The sequence below is a fragment of the Oryzias latipes genome, chromosome 21, assembly GCF_002234675.1.
Source record: "Oryzias latipes chromosome 21, ASM223467v1".
NCBI lineage: Eukaryota > Metazoa > Chordata > Actinopteri > Beloniformes > Adrianichthyidae > Oryzias > Oryzias latipes.
The window spans coordinates 484,451-502,504 of NC_019879.2; the positions used below are offsets into that span (position 1 = coordinate 484,451).

General features: G+C 44.1%; 1 protein-coding gene across 1 annotated transcript in view; it reads left to right on the forward strand.

Annotated features, from left to right (window-relative positions):
• LOC105356367 (diacylglycerol kinase beta) overlaps positions 1-18,054 on the forward strand; it is a 123,571-nt gene that overhangs the window by 44,723 nt on the left and 60,794 nt on the right. Inside the window, exon 15 of the mRNA XM_023950595.1 lies at positions 11,992-12,056. Coding sequence (XP_023806363.1) covers positions 11,992-12,056 — 65 coding nt within the window. The remainder of the gene's footprint in view (positions 1-11,991; positions 12,057-18,054) is intronic.

Consider the following 18,054-nt stretch of genomic DNA (forward strand, 5'->3'; position numbering starts at 1 on the left):
CAAAAAGAAAATAGAAATTACGGTGTTAGCATCCCGTATTAGCTCCTACATGAGGGTGAGAGGTAGAGGGAGCACAGAACATGAACAGGAAATTCTTATTCTGAAATAAACAGTTAACATCTACAAAGGTTTTTATGTTTTTCACAACAGATTCCAAATAATAACAGTATATGGCACAATAATTAACATAAAATGAGGATTCATATGGCTAACATTACAGGACACCCACCTCTCCCGCTGGACAGTAAAACAAAAAGGAGAGAGGGAAAGAAAGCGCCAACCTTATAAAGAGAAAACCACGAAGAAGAACACATTAAGGAGGGGCTACAAAACCCAACACAGAATACAAGGGGGGAAAGAAACTTAGAGACAGTCAATATTTTGTGTAATTAAAATGAACAGATCACGTCCTGTTACACTCACCCCCTTAGAATTACACAAAATACAAATATATTTACAAAAGCATACGTGACTTTGGTCTGAGGAATCAATAAACTGAGCCAAACAAATCAGCAACATGCTACCTAATTAAAGGTTAGAGACCTGAGATGTGCTAGAGTCATAGCACTCCCAAAAATAAAAACTCCAGACATTATAAGGTGCCTTTTACACCTTAACGTTTAGCTACACAAATTACAGATTTCCAGGTTCCCTTACTAAAAAAGAAAAGCATCCAAGAAAAACAAATAAAAATACAAGGAATTCTGTCAAACACGAGTTTTTCATGCATTCAGAAAACCTATGCATGTAAAAAAACTGTATGTTTCATACGTCCAAAAGTATTTCTATCTGAGCCATAGAGTCAATAAGCCGGCAAACTGGTTCAATAACCCTCCCAAATCTAGTTGTCGGTTGCTCTACGATATGCGGCTCTGAAGGACATGAAATAGGGTGGACTGAATCATCACAAGATTGCACTCCAGGTGATGTGACATTGTCAGGCACAGATGTGGGGAATTGTCTGACCCACTCTGATGTACGGTCATCAGCAGACTCACTAGGCCAGGTCAGAGACTCAGCCAAAGAAGATTCAACTGTTCCAGCCTCCGCATCCACAACCGATAATGCTGCGCCCTCTTGAGCAGTGTTTGCAGTTTCACTGACAGAGCAGGATGCATTGTTATCTATATCAACCATCAATGGTAAGAAGTTGATGTCAAGAAGGAGATTCCGGTGCACCACTCGCTCATTTCCATGGGCATCCCTGATCCTGTAAATGTGAATTGCGGGTTTAGACGCTACAACTGTGTAGATGATGGGTTCCCATCTATCCGATAGTTTCCGTCTGCCTCTGGCATTTTTATTTGCAACCAGCACCCGATCACCTGGAGAAAGAGGCAGACCCTTCACTCTCTTGTTATATTGGTCAGACTGATGTTTTTGCTCCTTTGCAATATTGCGCTGTGCATGAAGCATCGCCGAACGCAGGTCGTCAACAAGTGTTTTGACATAAACATTGTAGTCACAAATGTTGTCGTCCTTTAGAACACTTTTAAACATGTGGTCGACTGGTAGCCTTGGGACTCTACCAAACATTAGATAGAAAGGAGCAAAACCTGTGGTCTCATGGCTGGTGCAGTTATAAACAAATGTCAGAGTCTGAATCATCTGTGGCCATTTTTGCTTTGATCTTGGAGGAAGAGACCTCAACATGCTCCCCAGAGTGCGATTGAATCTCTCTGTCGTCCCATTACCCATAGGGTGATAAGGTGAAGTGCGAGACTTAGAAACACCGCTCAACTGAAGGAGTTCTGTCATAAGTTCACTCTCAAAATTGGCCCCCTGATCTGAGTGAATACGTTCTGGAAAACCATAAATGCAAAAGAAGCAGTGCCACAACTTCTTGGCAACACACTTAGCAGTCTGATTTTGACATGGAAAAGCATGTGCAAGCTTTGTGAAATGATCGGTAATAACGAGAACATCCAGTGATTTATTGTTGTGGTCTTCTGCTGACCAGAAGTCAATGCACACAAGTTCTAGTGGAGCACTGGTCTTAATGCTCTCTAAAGGGGCTCTTACTGAAGGTTCTGGGGTCTTACTGAGGACACACCTGTGGCAGTTCCTGACATGCCCTCGCACATCCTTCTCCATGTCATGCCAGAAAAACCGCTGACGGGCAAGTGATAATGTTCGTGGCTGTCCTTGGTGACCTGCATCGTCATGAACACCGCGCAACACTGCAGCTATTAAAGAACCAGGGACGACAAACTGGAACCTCTTCTTTTTTGTTATTGCATCTTTTGTCACTCTGTAGAGAATACCATTTAGAAAGGCAAGTTTTTCCCATTGCTTGAGTAGTTTCAATGTTTGTCGGCTCTCATTACAACGTTCTCGCCTTGATGGGCGCTGCTTACGTTCAACATAGAAAGACACCCTTGAAACAACAGGATCCTGTTCTTGTCTAGAACGTAAGTCGGCAAGGTCAAAGACAGTGGAGATGTTCAGGTCTGTTTTTTCAAGTGTTGTCAAATGGTTAGCCAGATATGTTGCACGCTGCCTGGAAGCAGAATCCCAATCAATCAGAGAAGTCAAAACAGATGAAACGTCCTCTTGTGACATGGACATGTCGGCATTGTTGGCAACAGACAAACTGTCTAACAGCTGTGTTTGACAGGTTAAATGAAATGAGTCTTGCACTACATCACCATTCATTTCACAAACCTGTTCCAAAAGCTCAGAATATGGCTCTGCCAAAATGCGCTGTGCTAATGGGGTCACAAAGGGAGTTCTGCTCAAAGCATCTGCCACTACATTCTGTTTCCCAGGAATGTATTTGATGTCAAAAGAGTATGGGGCAAGTTTAGAGACCCAGCGCTGCTCACAAGCATCAAGTTTGGGCTTAGTGAGGATGTAAGTTAGTGGATTGTTATCAGTCCAAACTGTAAAGCTATGACCTTTTAGCCAGTGGGAAAACTTATCACACACTGCCCACTTCAATGCCAAAAACTCAAGTCTGTGTGCAGGATATTTGGTCTGACTGCGACTGAGGGACTTGCTGGCAAAGGCTACAGGCCTAGCTTTCAATTCACCAGGTGGAACTTGGGATAAAACAGCACCCAACCCATCCATAGATGCGTCAGTTGAGAGAATAAAGGGGGAGTCAAAATCCGGGTGGGACAACATCACACAGTTCAGTAGCGCAGTTTTAAGCCCCTCAAATGCTCTCTCACAAGCAGGTGTCCAATCTTGAGGGGTGAGTGTACGATAGGTTCCAGCTTTGCCACGCCCCTTTGCTTTTCTCTTTTGTCCTGCTGTCAAAGCATAAAGAGGTTTCGCAATACGTGAGCAACCAGGAATAAAGTGTTGGTAAAACAGTACCATCCCAAGAAATGATCTGATTTTCTGCTGAGATGGGGTGCAGCCATCAGGGTTCATGAGATCGTTCTTCACAAAGGCAGAAATAACCTTGACCTTTTCCTGGTCAACCGAGACTCCATCAGCATCTATTACATGTCCCAAAAATCTCACAGAGCTCCGAAGAAAGTGACATTTCTTCTGTGACAGTTTAAGATTATTAGCTCTCAGACGATTGAAAACAATCTGCAATCTCATCAAGGCTTCATCTTCTGTAGGTGCAAAAATCAGGAGATCATCCAAGTAACAGAGGAGCTTGGAGAAGTTCAGGTCACCAAAGATACTGAGCATCATCCTCATAAAAGAAGCAGGACTGTTGCATAGACCTTGTGGTAGGCGGTTGTATTCATAAAGACCAAGAGGGGTTGTAAAAGCAGTGTAGTGTCTGTCAGACTCATGAAGTGGAATGTTGTAAAATCCTGATGTCAGATCCATGGTGCTAAAAAGGATGTTACCACCAAGTGCAGCCAGGCAGTCAGCCTGATGAGGCAAGGGATGAGCATCCTTGACGGTCTTGGCATTCAGCCAACGAAAGTCAGTACATATCCTTAAATCACCTGACTTTTTCCAGACAATTACTAGAGGTGAAGCATACTCGCTGACTGACTTACTGATAATGCCCTTGATTTCCATGTCAGAAAGCACTTCACGCAGCTGCTGATAATGGGCTGGTGGTACGCGTCGATATGGGAGGCGGAATGGACGATCATCAGTGAGATGAATGCGGTGGACAAAATCCTTAGCCTCACCGCAGTCGAGTTTGTCTCTGGAAAATACATCTTGGTATGTCAACAGGAGATGTGCAAGTTTCCTCTTACATTCATCTGACACTTCACAGCTCTGGACATCGATGTCCCCCAAACCTCTTTCAGCAAGGAGCTTCACGGGGTCAAATGTTGGATCTGGTGTTACAGTGGGCACTCCTGAAAAGTCAGACACACTTTTGCACAAACCCTGATAGAAAGTCATATCTTCAACAGCTACGCAGGAAAATACATCAGCAATCTTGGTGTTTCGACGTAGTGTTATGGGTTTGAGTGTGGGATTGAGAACCTTCATTGGGATCCAGTGGTCACCCCACATGGGTGTCACAACTCGACCAACAAGGATGCTTTTTGGGGCTGAACGAGTTGAAGATGGTTCTACAATCACAGTGCACCCTGGTGACACTGGAGTAGAAGATGGCAGTTTCCCCCACACCACATATTCCTTCTGTGGCAGTAAAGTGACAGCTTGTCTCAACTTCACAGATCCAATCTTGTCTGGTTGCTCGGAGCCAGACCATCGTGAGGTGCAACTGAGAAGCTGGAGAAACTCATCGCATCCTGGGTCTGAAGTCCTTGATGATATCAGCTCCCAATATTTTGGGTCACACTTCATTTTCTGTATAACTGGACGGAGTACATTGGTACCAATGATCAGTTCATCCCTCTGTCCTGGCACCACAAAAGTTGGCACTTCAAATCGAAAACCATAGACTTCAAGATCCAAATTGTAGATGCATTTTGGGCGTGTTAGCAGGCCACCACAACCAACCATAACCACATTTTCGGGGACAGATTTGAGAGTAAGTACAACACCAAAAGACTGTAGTTTGCTTTCTGCCTCTTCACTTATTGTGCATGACATGCTCCCTGAATCAAGCATTCCTCTCAAAACGGCTCTGTTTCCAACAGACACGGGGGTGTAGAACAACTCACAGGCCTGATCTACTCGTTGTGATCCAACAAAAATCACAGTCTTCTTGTCTGACAATGACTCACAACAGTTCACATATACTGCGTAAGGGTCTACTGTATTTCTGAGGGTATTTCCCGTGTGACCCATGCTGCCCCTCTCTTCACATGGGCTTGCTAGTTTAAATCAGTGCTAGAAGAGGGAACTACTGTTGGTGGTTTCTGAGCCACCAATGTACAGTCACGTTTCACATGTCCTGAACCAAAGCAGTTGAGGCATAGTCTAAATAGTCTGCAATGAGCGTGGGTAGTGTGGTCTTTTGAACTACAGACCTTGCATGGGAAATGTTCAAATTTCTGCTGACCATGTGGACGGCCATTTTGCTGTTGTCTCCGACGATCAGTTGTAAGAGAAGAAGTACACAGTGACAGAACTTTATCAAACATGTTCACCATTTGTTGGGTGGCATGTTCAATTATGGGCTGTGAAGAAATGAATGTATTAGCAGCAGAATCAGCAGTCACCGTTGAGTGTTGAGGGGTTCGAACATCACCAACAGACTGATGTTGGCCATTGACATTGGTTGATTGTGAAACCTGCGAAGGATGACAGTGTTGATCTTTTGTAGGAAAAGCGACTGCATTAGAATCAAGCTGAGACTGACAGGTAAAACTCAGGGCATTCTGACTGGGAATGGTTTGACTCAAACCATGTTTTGACTGAGGGACTGAGCTTTTGATTTTGCCTAAATAGCTGTCCAATTTCTTCTGTACTTCAGCTGCTGTCCATTCGTGAGGGTCTTTTAACTGAAAAGACAGTGCAAGGCGGGCGTCAGGACAGTGGTTAATAAACATCATGACAACCTCAGCACTTGGGTTTTCCACAAGTCTGCCTCGCCTGCGAAGGCACTCAATGGCAACATCCATAGCTTTGTTAAGGCGGATCCAATAATCCATTGCGTCTTCACCAAGAAATGGCAATGTATTATAGAAGTCCTTCATTGGAAGATCAGAGAATGTTAGCTCACTGAAGTTGCGCTTCAAAATGTCAAAAACAACATCCATCAATTCAGCATCACTCAGTGTGGGATGGCAGCGCAGAGACACTTTCACTACATCCCTGGCCTTGCCCATCAGTCTGGACATCACTAAGTCAAATGCTTGTTGAGATCCACAATTCAGTCTGGACAAGTAACATCTCATCATATCTTCCCACTCATCAATAGAAAAGGTATCTGTTTGGTCACCCCTAAAATACGGTGGTGCTTTAGCTTCCGGCTGGATCACCACTCTTAACTGTTCATTGTGTTCTGAGGGTTGTCTCTCGGCGGGTTGTGATTGGACAGGTTTGTTGTGCTGCATCACACTGAGATTTGCTGTGATATTGTCCCCAATCTGTTTTGCCAAGTCGCTAATTACAGTGCTGAGCGTTTCAACTGTAATAACTTGGGTGGGACTAGGGGGGGCATTTGCAACAGGTGTGGAAGTTGCAGCAGGGATTAGAGGAGGAGAAATTTCTGACTGTTCTGTGACACAATGAAAGTTGCTGGGCCTCATAAATCTTCCCCTCCCAAATGAAAGCAAGGGCTGACCCCTCCCCAAACCAGAACAAATCTGATGACTGGTAAACTTTTGTTCAGACATATTTTCCGGTTTCAGGGTCCCACAAATATCAATCACCTCAACAGAAAGTATGCTGTGTTGGTGCAGCCACAGTACTTAAAAACAGAAAAAGAATGGGAGGAAAAAACTGTTTCTTATTAACTCATGAAAAAAAATCAGAAATGTTGATTGCCATGTAACAACATACTTGACAATAAGCAAGCCGACGCATGTAAAAAAACAAAAAACAAACAAACAAAAAAAAAAACACCTGTCAGTCAGAGCACAGGTAAAATTGCGCCCTTATTCAACGGGCTGTTGAAAAACCTGTAAGTCAATGTGCAGGGAACAGTTCAACCGTTACAAACTGCCGCTGTTAGCCGCCTGCGAGGTGGTCTGGATCATGCAGAGACGGTGATGGCGACAGAGATTGCTGATCCGCGATAGGACGGGTCTAACGGCACCAAGTGTAACCCGATCACTTCTGCGTTGTGTTTAGGAAGTCAAAAGATCTCGGGACACATCAGCACCCTTGGAGACCACCTCCGTTTATTGCGTATCTGGCAATATTCCAAAAAGAAAATAGAAATTACGGTGTTAGCATCCCGTATTAGCTCCTACATGAGGGTGAGAGGTAGAGGGAGCACAGAACATGAACAGGAAATTCTTATTCTGAAATAAACAGTTAACATCTACAAAGGTTTTTATGTTTTTCACAACCGATTCCAAATAATAACAGTATATGGCACAATAATTAACATAAAATGAGGATTCATATGGCTAACATTACAGGACACCCACCTCTCCCGCTGGACAGTAAAACAAAAAGGAGAGAGGGAAAGAAAGCGCCAACCTTATAAAGAGAAAACCACGAAGAAGAACACATTAAGGAGGGGCTACAAAACCCAACACAGAATACAAGGGGGGAAAGAAACTTAGAGACAGTCAATATTTTGTGTAATTAAAATGAACAGATCACGGCCTGTTACACAGGTACAGATGAAAGTCACCTGTTTTGGGTTTCTTCAGACTCCCTGCTGTGTTGGAGATATGACAGATGATGTAGTGACATAAAGTCATCCTTTTGTTATGGTTTTAGTTTCTATGCTTTTGTGTTTTTGTTCTATTTTGTTCCGTCATAGTTGGAGTTCACTTCCTGTTTTATTTTGTAGGTTTTCCTGTTGTGTTGTTGTTGTTTTGAGTTTTTCTTTTGGTCCCCATCTGCCCTCATTGTTTCCACCTGTGTCTCGTCAGTCTTGAATGTACTTAAGTCCTGTCATTCCCTTCCTCCTGTGCTGCTCCATAGTCGGTTCTGGAGTTCCAATGTTGTAGTAGTTCAAGTTTCAAGTTTGCCTGCATGCTGCAGAGGTATTTTATTTAGTTTTTTTTTAGTTATTAAAGATCCCTTTTTGTCTGGAAGCTCCTGCCCCCTCCTCCTCTCTGCGCCTGGGTGCTTCCTTCACCCCCCCCCCCCCCAACACTTTTATGTTCTGGGAGCTTTGCTTATGATTACCTGCTGTGCTGCTTTCGCTGCACAAAAACACAGCTGTGTTCCTTTGGCAGAACTAATGTTTCTGGAAGTGAGTGCAGTTAGTGGTCTACGATGTCTCTCATCACAGGTGAAGTTTCATGTTGTGGGCTAAGCTAAAGCAGCAGATGCAGCTCTAGCTTCTGACGTTAGCTGGTACTGTGAGATCTGCTTCTGCAGCTGAACCAGCTCCTGGTTCTGTGGGTGATGAGGACAGACATGTTGAACCGCAGCTGCCCATCTGTTTGCAGAGAAACACCTGCATGGAAGGGCGAGCTGCCAGCCAGCTGTCTGTTCCACCTGTCAACCTCTGCCAAGTTGACAACACAACGCTTCCAGAAAGCCCACAATGGTTGCGTTTCCATCATAAATATGCACAAAACTTTGTCCAATTTCTAGGCATGTTGAAAAAACACAATTTCACAATGACACAGTTTCTATTAATTCATAATTTTGTAGAAAAAAGCATAAACAAATTCTCACAATAAGTCGTTCAAAAACATGGTGATTGATGTGAACAATGATTGATTGACGGCAGATCCATTTACATTTCTGCCACGGGACTAGCTTCATCATCGTCTATCATAGGAGACGTCGGCGTCTTATAGAGCGGGGAGTTCCTTACATGAGGGGGGGCTACGAATTAAGCCTTTTTAGAAAATGGTGGTTGGGGATTTTCCAGAGGAACTGTGGATCCAACAATTCCACATGATCTGCAGGACACTGTGGGAACTCTGGTGGTGTTCGTTCTGCAGCGTCAGTACCAAGAATTTCATCGCCATCCAATTGTTGGTCATGTGACTCATTTCATTTGAAAGAAGTGCTTCCATTGCAGTTTTGGGAAATGTGTCAAATTCGATTAGCCTCAAAAATCACCTCCAAGAGCAAAAACCTTTTTTAAATAAATGTGTATTTTATTCTTATTTTCATGTTCCCTTTAGGCAAATTTATTAGCCCAAATCCAATTTGTGCCGTTTCATTTTCAACAGAAACGCAGCTACTGTTTTGCAGTGATCATTGATTGTGATGGAATTGATATGAAAGTAGTTAAAACTGGTGCTGTGTCTGAATTCCCTCCATCATCTCTAACTGCTAAAAAACTATCTAGTGGACTGAATAAAAGCAATCCGGACACCATGTCCACTATTCATTTCTTCTTTTCTAAATGGCACGTATGACATGACCGATTCTACAAAGGGAAAATCTAATCAATATGAACATTTTATGACACATGTTTATGAATCTACTGTGTTGGATTTATAAATACAGATAAAACCGCAGATGGTTTAGTAACCCTTGTGTTATCTTAGATGAGATGAGAGCTGGATGAGCTCGTGCTGGTTTGTGGCGCCTTCCGTCCGTGAAACATCTGGGCTGCTCCCTATTCCCTTCTCTGCTTCTGTGCTGGTCCCAAGCCCGGTTAAATTGAGAGGGTTGCGTCAGGAAGGGCATCCGGCGTAAAACCTTGCCAAGTTAACCATGTGACTCTTCCTCGTAGGAGAGGTTGTTTCGCTGTGGCGACCCCTGATGGGAGAAGCCGAAAGAGGACATGTTATCTTAGATGAGGGCCCCCCCCCTTCCATTGACGTGTTCCCCCTACCATGACAAAGGTGGATAAAGGTGGAAAGATTTCATGTAATCCATGGACACCAGTGAAGATCACAAATCATTGAAGAGAAAAGGTTCAGAGCACTGTCTAGTGGGTCTAGATGACCCCACTCCCAATGTTAAAGTGCCTGGGATAGAACAAGGGCTACAAAGAAAAGTTTACATACATTTGTTTTTACAGTTTTGTTCACTGTGGTCTATGTTCAAAAATCTAGTGAGCCTCGATGCACACTTTTTCGCAGAGCCTTGTGGGAAATTTCTAGGCCACTTTTGGAATTGTAGATTCGGACAGGCCCCGCCCTTTTTGTACTACATTTGAACCGTACCGTAATGATAAACAACCAGTAAACCTGTCTGCTCTATGCTGCATTATGGTCTTATCCCCCCCCACCTCCCACTATCACCCTCCCCTCTCTAACGTCCCTCTCTCTTCTTCCCCTCTTTCCTTTTCCGTCCGGTCCAACACCAAAGATTTTCAAACATGATTGAAATTAATAAAGTTTGGCCTCAATTCCAAAAGGGGTTTATTCAGACATACCTTTGGTTTGTCTGAAGATTAATAACCCCTCTTGTTAAAATAAAATATGTCCAACACAAGAGGCCCTCAGCTCTCATCTGTCTGCCCAGCTGTTGGACAGGACAAGTTAAAAAAATAAAATAAAAAGAAAAAAAAGAAAATGGCTGAACAACCTTTTGCCCTTGTGCTATCCAAGGCACGTTTACGTTGGGTCATCTAGACCCACTAGACAGTGCTCTGAACCTTTTTTCTTCAATGATTTGTGATCTTCACTGGTGTCCATGGATTACATGAAATCTTTCCACCTTTATCCACCTTTGTCATGGTAGGGAGAACACGTCAATGGAAGGGTGGGGTCATCTGGACCCCATAAGAGAGCACAAGGGATATAGTGAAGGAATTGGGGCACAGCCTGTGATCAGACCTGAGGACAGACCACACAGCAAAGGCTTCCCTGCTTTAGGCAACCTTCACTGTTGACTTGTGCTTTCCAACCAACTAAAGTGAATTGATTCATTTTTAATTATATAAAATCACTAAGGCACACTCAGTTTGGTTGTGTGAGACGACATTAACCCCTTCTGTGTTTGATCTTATGCAACTTATTTATCCCAGTAAAAACAACATGGCCTTGTTTCATAAGACACTGTCCCTTCCTCCGTCTAGCCCTTTTAAAAGCCGGACTGGTCTGGTTATCTTCACCATGACATCATCTGCCTCATGTGTCCTCCATCACAGTGACATGCTGGAGTTGCTCCCAACCCCACACAGGACTGGAGGCTACACTGACCATGAGACCCCTTTGACATTTAATCAATCCTGAACTGGTTTGCTGCGTGCAGCAGCCGTTTATCTGTGGACGGTCCAGCAGACGTGGCTCTGGCTAACCTCACACAGAGGTCAAATAAAGGCAGAACAGCTGATCACATGCTGGCATACGTGCACATTGTGTGTCTCTGAGTCCCACGGAGCTATATGTAGCCATGTGTGTTAGATGTCTCCCTGTTCAGACTCAGACTTTTCACAATGATCAGGTTGTGACAGTTCCTACCTAAAGGTGGCAGTATTCCCCCTTTTCACTGGTTTACCCTCCATTTGTAGATGAAAGAAGAAGGGCTTATGAAAAATAAGAAATTCTCTTGAGCTCAAGCTGAATTTTAAATCGGACTCAAGGGTTTAACTGGGGAGGTTTTGTGAATGAAACCTAAACTTAGGTTTAGGTTAAATTTAAACTCTTTTTTTTTGTTTCGCACAGATTTGAATATGTTTTCTTAGGGGACTGTTTCTGGGACCATCAGACTTTCAGGTGATAAATGATTCAGATGAAATCACTTTCATACTTTGACCTGGCAGACATGTTTGTAGGACAGCTGTTAGGGGTGGAGAGGTCACACTGAGGGTTAAACACATGAGGGCAGCGTGTGGTCTCAGCTCTCTGCCGTTCCAACCATGGACTGTACACACATGTAAAGACATGACGCTGTAAGGGTGACGCTGGGATCACATTTTCCTAATTCTAGATTAAAGTGCATTTTACTACCACTGCACACACTGTTACCAGGCAGACATTATGGGGCATTATGGGGCTGGTGGATTGGATCTGTTCCAGTCTGTCCATGCTACACAGCATTAGCTGCTGCGTGGAAGTGTGATGGGGTTTACTGATGTTGGCATGCAGCTGATGGTCTGTGTTCTGTGTGCAGGACGCCTCCATCGCCCACCGCTTCCATCTGATGCGGGAAAAGCACCCAGAAAAATTCAACAGCAGGTTAGTAGATTTTGTCTGTTGGTGGGAGCCCCACCCCAAACCTGCATAGGCCGTCTCCTCCAGAGATCAGTGACAGGGAAGCTGCTGCGGAGGGGGATCCGTGGGTCGGCAGCGTTGACCTGGCTTGTGCCCAAAGATGGCACACAGCTGTCCAGCTGCAGCTTTGAACACTGACACCCATATTGGCGGCTTGAATCTTTGGAAATCTGGGGCTTAAATACGGCCTTTGGGAGGGCAAATCCACACATCATCATTCAAATTGATTTAGGGAAAATGAAGCATAAAAAGCAGAGGATCGTCTGAAGTAAATTGAGAAATTTGTCGATTATTTCATAGAGAAGTGGTTTTTAGATGACAACGGCTGGACTGTCAGGTCTGGTCCTGGTCTTGTCCACCAGAACTCTAGTTTGGACTAACTTTGTTCCTCCTGAGAACCAGGGTCTCTGTTCACTTACAGATGAACTCTGGTGCAGTTCACTTCAGTAGGAATGCAGACAGTCATTCAACGGACCAATGAGTGGAGGAGAACCACAGCTTTATGAGTTCCAGGACCCGCCGCTTTTCATCTTCCTTTTTTCTAGGGGCTCAAGTTTGCAGTTGTTCAGACTGCAGGTTTTTTCCAGGTGCTTTGGTTGTCTCCTGATGTGAGTCTATGTGAAGATCAAACCAGATGAAGGGTCCACAGGACTGTCCTGCAGAGGAAGGTCCCTTCCGAACTGCACCTCATCTCAGAGTTTTCCTGTTTTTCTTAACAGCCGTCACAAACTCCAAGAGGCTCAGGGATCACCAAAAAGTTGAACATTTCTGGCTGAAGTTTGTGTCTCATATTAGCATCTGCAGTGACTCTTCAAAGACAAACGTAGAAACATCAGCTTGCCGGAGCCGTCACCTTCATCCAGTACAGAGAGCATTTTTGTGCTGATGTGAGCGTGGAGGTTCAACACCTCCTCCTGCTGAGCATCTCATTCAATTCAATTCAATTCAATTTTATTTGTATAGCCCAAAATCACAACAACAGTCGTCTCGATGGGCTTCGAAGTAAAACATGAAATCAAAAGGATCACGAATACAAAGAGTTCAATAGAAAAATACTAAAATGAACTAACAAACTGACTAAGCTATACTGGCATCCCTGCCCTTAGACCCCCCTTCGCGGTAAGGAAAAACTCCCAAAAAACCGGATAAACGAAGAAACCTCAGGGGTGCCCACATGAAGGAGGGATCCTCCCCCAGGACGGACAGGCGATTTACCAGAAATCTTAGAGAAGAATTAACGTATCTAACTCTACAACTACATATATAAAAGTCCAGCAGACGAGCTTCATCCAGCCGTGGTTATCGGGACAGTCAAAGGCGCGAGTCGAGCCGGAGACAGGAACCACAGCCAGGTGTAGGAGCAGGAGCAAAGGCGAGGTAAACGGTCAGGAACTGGAGCACGGATGAGCCAACTGGAGTCTGGAAGCACTCCCACTCCCCAGGAGGGGAGAGGAAAAGAGGGACAATACATGAATCGCACTGCACCAAACAGAGGCATGGAGAACTAAATGATAAATTATGATCAAGAATAGAGGAGAGAGGAAGGGTAGAAGTAAAAAAGGAAAGAGGACAGAACCCCAGTGTACCATAGTTACCCCAGCTTCAACTTCTAGCAGCCTTTTAAAAGAAATAGTTATTATTAAGTTTAATTTAAACAAACTAACATTAAGTTAAATAATCTCTGAATACTAACTAGTCTGACAATAAGCCTGTCCAAAGAGGAATGTTTTCAGTCTAACTTTGAATGTAGAAACTGAGTCGGCCTCTCTTCCATGAGCTGGGAGTTTATTCCATAAGACAGGGGCTTGGTGGCTAAACGCTCTACCTCCAACCGTACTTTTACTAATTCTAGGAACCACAAGCAGTCCTGCATTTAGTGACTGAAGTGTTCTGATTGGATGGTAAGGGACTATGAGGTCCTTAATATAGGACGGGGCCATTCCATGTAAGGCCTTATAGGTTAACAGGAGGATCTTGAACTGGATTCTAGAATCAACTGGGATCCAGTGAAGTGAAACCAACACAGGAGTGATGTGATCTCTTCTGCTAGTTCCTGCTAACAATCTAGCAGCTGCGTTCTGAACAAGCTGGAGACTTCTTAAGGAACTCTTAGGACACGCTGCTAACAAGGAGTTACAGTAATCCAGCCTCGACGTAACAAATGCATGGATGAGTTTTTCAGCATCACTCTTAGAAAGTATATTTCTGATCTTAGCAATATTCCGCAGGTGAAAAAAGGCAGTTCTACACGCCTGAGATATGTGAGCCTTAAATGATAAATCCTGGTCAAATAAAACCCCAAGGTTTCTAACTGTGGAATTGGGGGCTATACTTACACCATCCAGGGAGACTATCTGAGCAGACAGAGCATCTCTGAGGTTTTTAGGACCAAGTATAATGACCTCAGTTTTTTCTGGGTTCAAAAGGAGGTAATTAATTGTCATCCAGGTCTTGATGTCACTGATGCAGGCGTTCAGTTTCTCTATCTGGTCATTCTGGTCAGGCTTCATGGATAAATACAACTGCGTATCATCGGCATAACAATGAAAATTGATGCTGTGTTTCCTGATTATGTTTCCTAGGGGTAGCATATAAAGCGTAAACAGGATGGGTCCTAAGACTGAGTCCTGTGGGACTCCATAGTTGACTCGAGTGCACTGAGAGGAATGGCCATTTACATTAACGAACTGATACCTATCGGACAGATAGGATTTAAACCACTGGAGAGCAGATCCTCTGATCCCTATGTCCTGCTCTAATCTATGGAGTAAAATACCGTGGTCGATAGTGTCAAAGGCAGCACTGAGGTCCAACAGGACCAGAATAGAAAGTAGTCCCTTTTCTGAGGCCAATAACAAGTCATTAGAGACTCTAACTAGTGCAGTTTCCGTACTGTGGTGAGGTCTAAACCCCGACTGAAAGTCTTCAAAGTGGCTGTTGTCCTGTAGGTTGCGCTAAAGCTGCTTAACTACAACTCTTTCTAGGATTTTAGAAATAAAGGGCAGGTTTGATATCGGTCTATAGTTGGCCAAGATGCTAGGATCCAAACTGGGCTTTTTCAGAAGAGGTTTAACAACTGCATATTTAAAAGACTGTGGCACGTAACCCGTTTCCAGAGAGGCATTTATCATTGTTAATATGGGATCATTAATTAGGGGAAAAGTTTCTTTAAAAAGTCTAGTGGGAATTGGGTCTAACAGACACGTTGAGGATTTGGAGGACGTAATAATTGATGTTATTTCCGCTTGATCCACAGCAGTGAAGCAGTCTAATGTTACAGAGGTTTCTATGGATGCCTCCATTTCTACCGCTTCAGCCTGTTCTGGGCTGATAGTAGGAATAACTTGATTTAACTTATGTCTAATATTTGAGATTTTACTATCGAAAAATGTAAGAAAATCATCAGAGCTGAGAGAAACAGGAACATGTGGTTCTACTGAGCTCTGACTGCGAGTTAATTTAGCTATAGTGCTAAAAAGAAATCTTGGATTGTTTCCATTCTCTGATATTAAGGTTGAATAGTACTGGCTTCTAGCTCTACGCAGGGCTTTTTTATAATTTAATAGGCTATGTTTCCAGATATCCAGAGACTGCTCTGAACCGGAGCGGCGCCATTCTCTTTCCAACTTACGGGTTTCTCGTTTAAGAGAATGAGTTTCAGCGTTAAACCACGGTGCTACTCGGTTTTGTCTGACGAACTTAGGTTTCAGGGGGGCAACAACATCGAGTGTACTCCTGAGGGCTTGTAAGGCATCATTAACAAAGTGGTCATTTATACTAGGACTGATACTATGGGAGCTGGTCTCAGAGTATTTTCTCAGAATATCACTAAGTACTGGCTGAACTGTGTGTTTAAACTCAGACTCAGAACGGTCAGTTAAGGTTCTTCTAAGCTGTTTCTTATTCACTGGGGCAGAAGGATGTTCCAGTGTAAACTGGAAGGTAATCAGAAAGTGATCAGAAATGATGGGGTTAAGAGGAAGGACACTCAGCTGGCTGATCTCTATACCATGGGTTAGAACAAGGTCCAGGGTGTGCTTATGACAGTGAGTGGGTTCATTCACACTTTGGGTGAAACCAACATCATCTAATAAAGCTGCAAAAGCCTTTCCTAGGCAGTCACTGGGGTCATCAACATGAATATTAAAATCCCCTAATATTATAATTTGATCAGAATCTAAGACAATAGTCGATAGGAAGTCGGAAAACTCAGTTAAAAATTCTGAATATGGGCCGGGGGGGCGATAAATAATTATGAGTAAAACAGGTTTTGGAGTTTTCCTGTTTGGGTGACTTAAAGACAATATGATGCTTTCAAATGAATTATAAGCATTTTTAACTTTAGGGCTGAGAAGTAAGCTAGACTGTGATATTACTGCCAAACCACCTCCTTTCCCTGAAATCCTGGATTTCTGATAGTTAGCATAAGTGGGGGGGGTTGCTTCATTCAATCTAACATAGTCATCCTGATGGAGCCAAGTTTCTGTTAAGGCTAAAAGACTAAGATTGTTATCAGTAATTAACTCGTTGACTAAGAGGGACTTGGAGGAAATGGATCGAATGTTTAATAAACCGCATTTAATGACATCATAATTCTGCTTGTGAGAACTGCTGTCTGTCACTGTAAGGTTTCTATGACGCGCTCCTTTCATTTGTCTTTCAGCACATAAGCTAAAGCTAGGACCTGCTTGACTTTCCCTGCATGGGTTTTGCACCGGCACTAACCCTAAGGGAGGCTCAGAGGAGCGTTTTCCACTGCTGCTCTGCGCCCGGGTCTCGTCTCTGGATTGTCAGGTTAACAGACTAAGGCTAGCAGAAATGTTTCTAGAAAGAAGAGCGGCACCGTCCCGAGTGGGATGGACGCCGTCTCTCCGCATGAGACCGGGCTTCCCCCAAAACGCGCTCCAGTTATCCACAAAACCAACGCCGTTTTCTGGGCACCATCTAGAAAGCCAGCGGTTAAATGATGAAAAGCGGCTGTACATTTCATCATTGACTAAGTTCGGCAGGGGACCAGAGAAAATTACAGTGTCGGACATCGTCTTAGCCAGTTTACACACCGAAGTTACGTTTAACTTAACCACCTCTGACTGTCTCCGTCGGGCATCATTACCGCCTGCGTGAATCACGACTCGACGGAACCTGGACTTATTCTGAGCTAACATCCTAAGGTTCCCCTCGATGTCACCAACTCTGGCCCCCGGATAACACCTGACAGTAGCCGCTGGGAGCTCCACGTTTCTAACTTCAGAAGAGCCTATAACCAGAGTTGAGTGTTCAGCGGGTGTGTCGCTGAGGGGGGAGAACCTATTACTAACGTGGAGTCTCGGGTGCTCTAAGTTTTTGCGTTTAGCACTATGTTTCCTCCCAACCGGTACAAACCCCTGACTGTCTCCCGGCTGCTGGGAGGGCGCTGGGGTGCTAACTAAGTTAGCCCTGGTAGCGCGGCCCGCGCTACGAGTAACGACCTGGCTAGCCGGCTTAGCTTCCACTGTGCGGAGCCGCGCTTCTAACTGCTCCAGCCTGGCCTCCAAGTCTAACACAAGACTACACTTAACACACCTACCGCTATCTTCACTAAAGGAGGCAGGATCATCACTAAACATATGGCACATGGGGCAGGAGAAAGGAGGAGAGGCGGAAGGAGAGGTGGTGGCCATACTAGGTTCTAAGCTAAGGCTAGCGGTGTTTAAGTAAAGAGAAGTGGTTTATTTAGCAAAATGAGAAAAGTGAACAGCAAGCGGTTTAACAGTGGTGAATTCGCTAATAAAAGGTACTAGATGTGAATATTAACCCAGATAACCCTTAGAGTAAGCAATAGTAGTAAGGCTGATGCCAAACAAGAGGACAGCAGTCACACAGCTAGCACTGGGAATAGCTCACCCGGAAATGACGTCACAGGAAGTCCACACAACTCATCTCCTGGATCTGCTTGAGTTTCCTGATCACAAGAATGTCCACA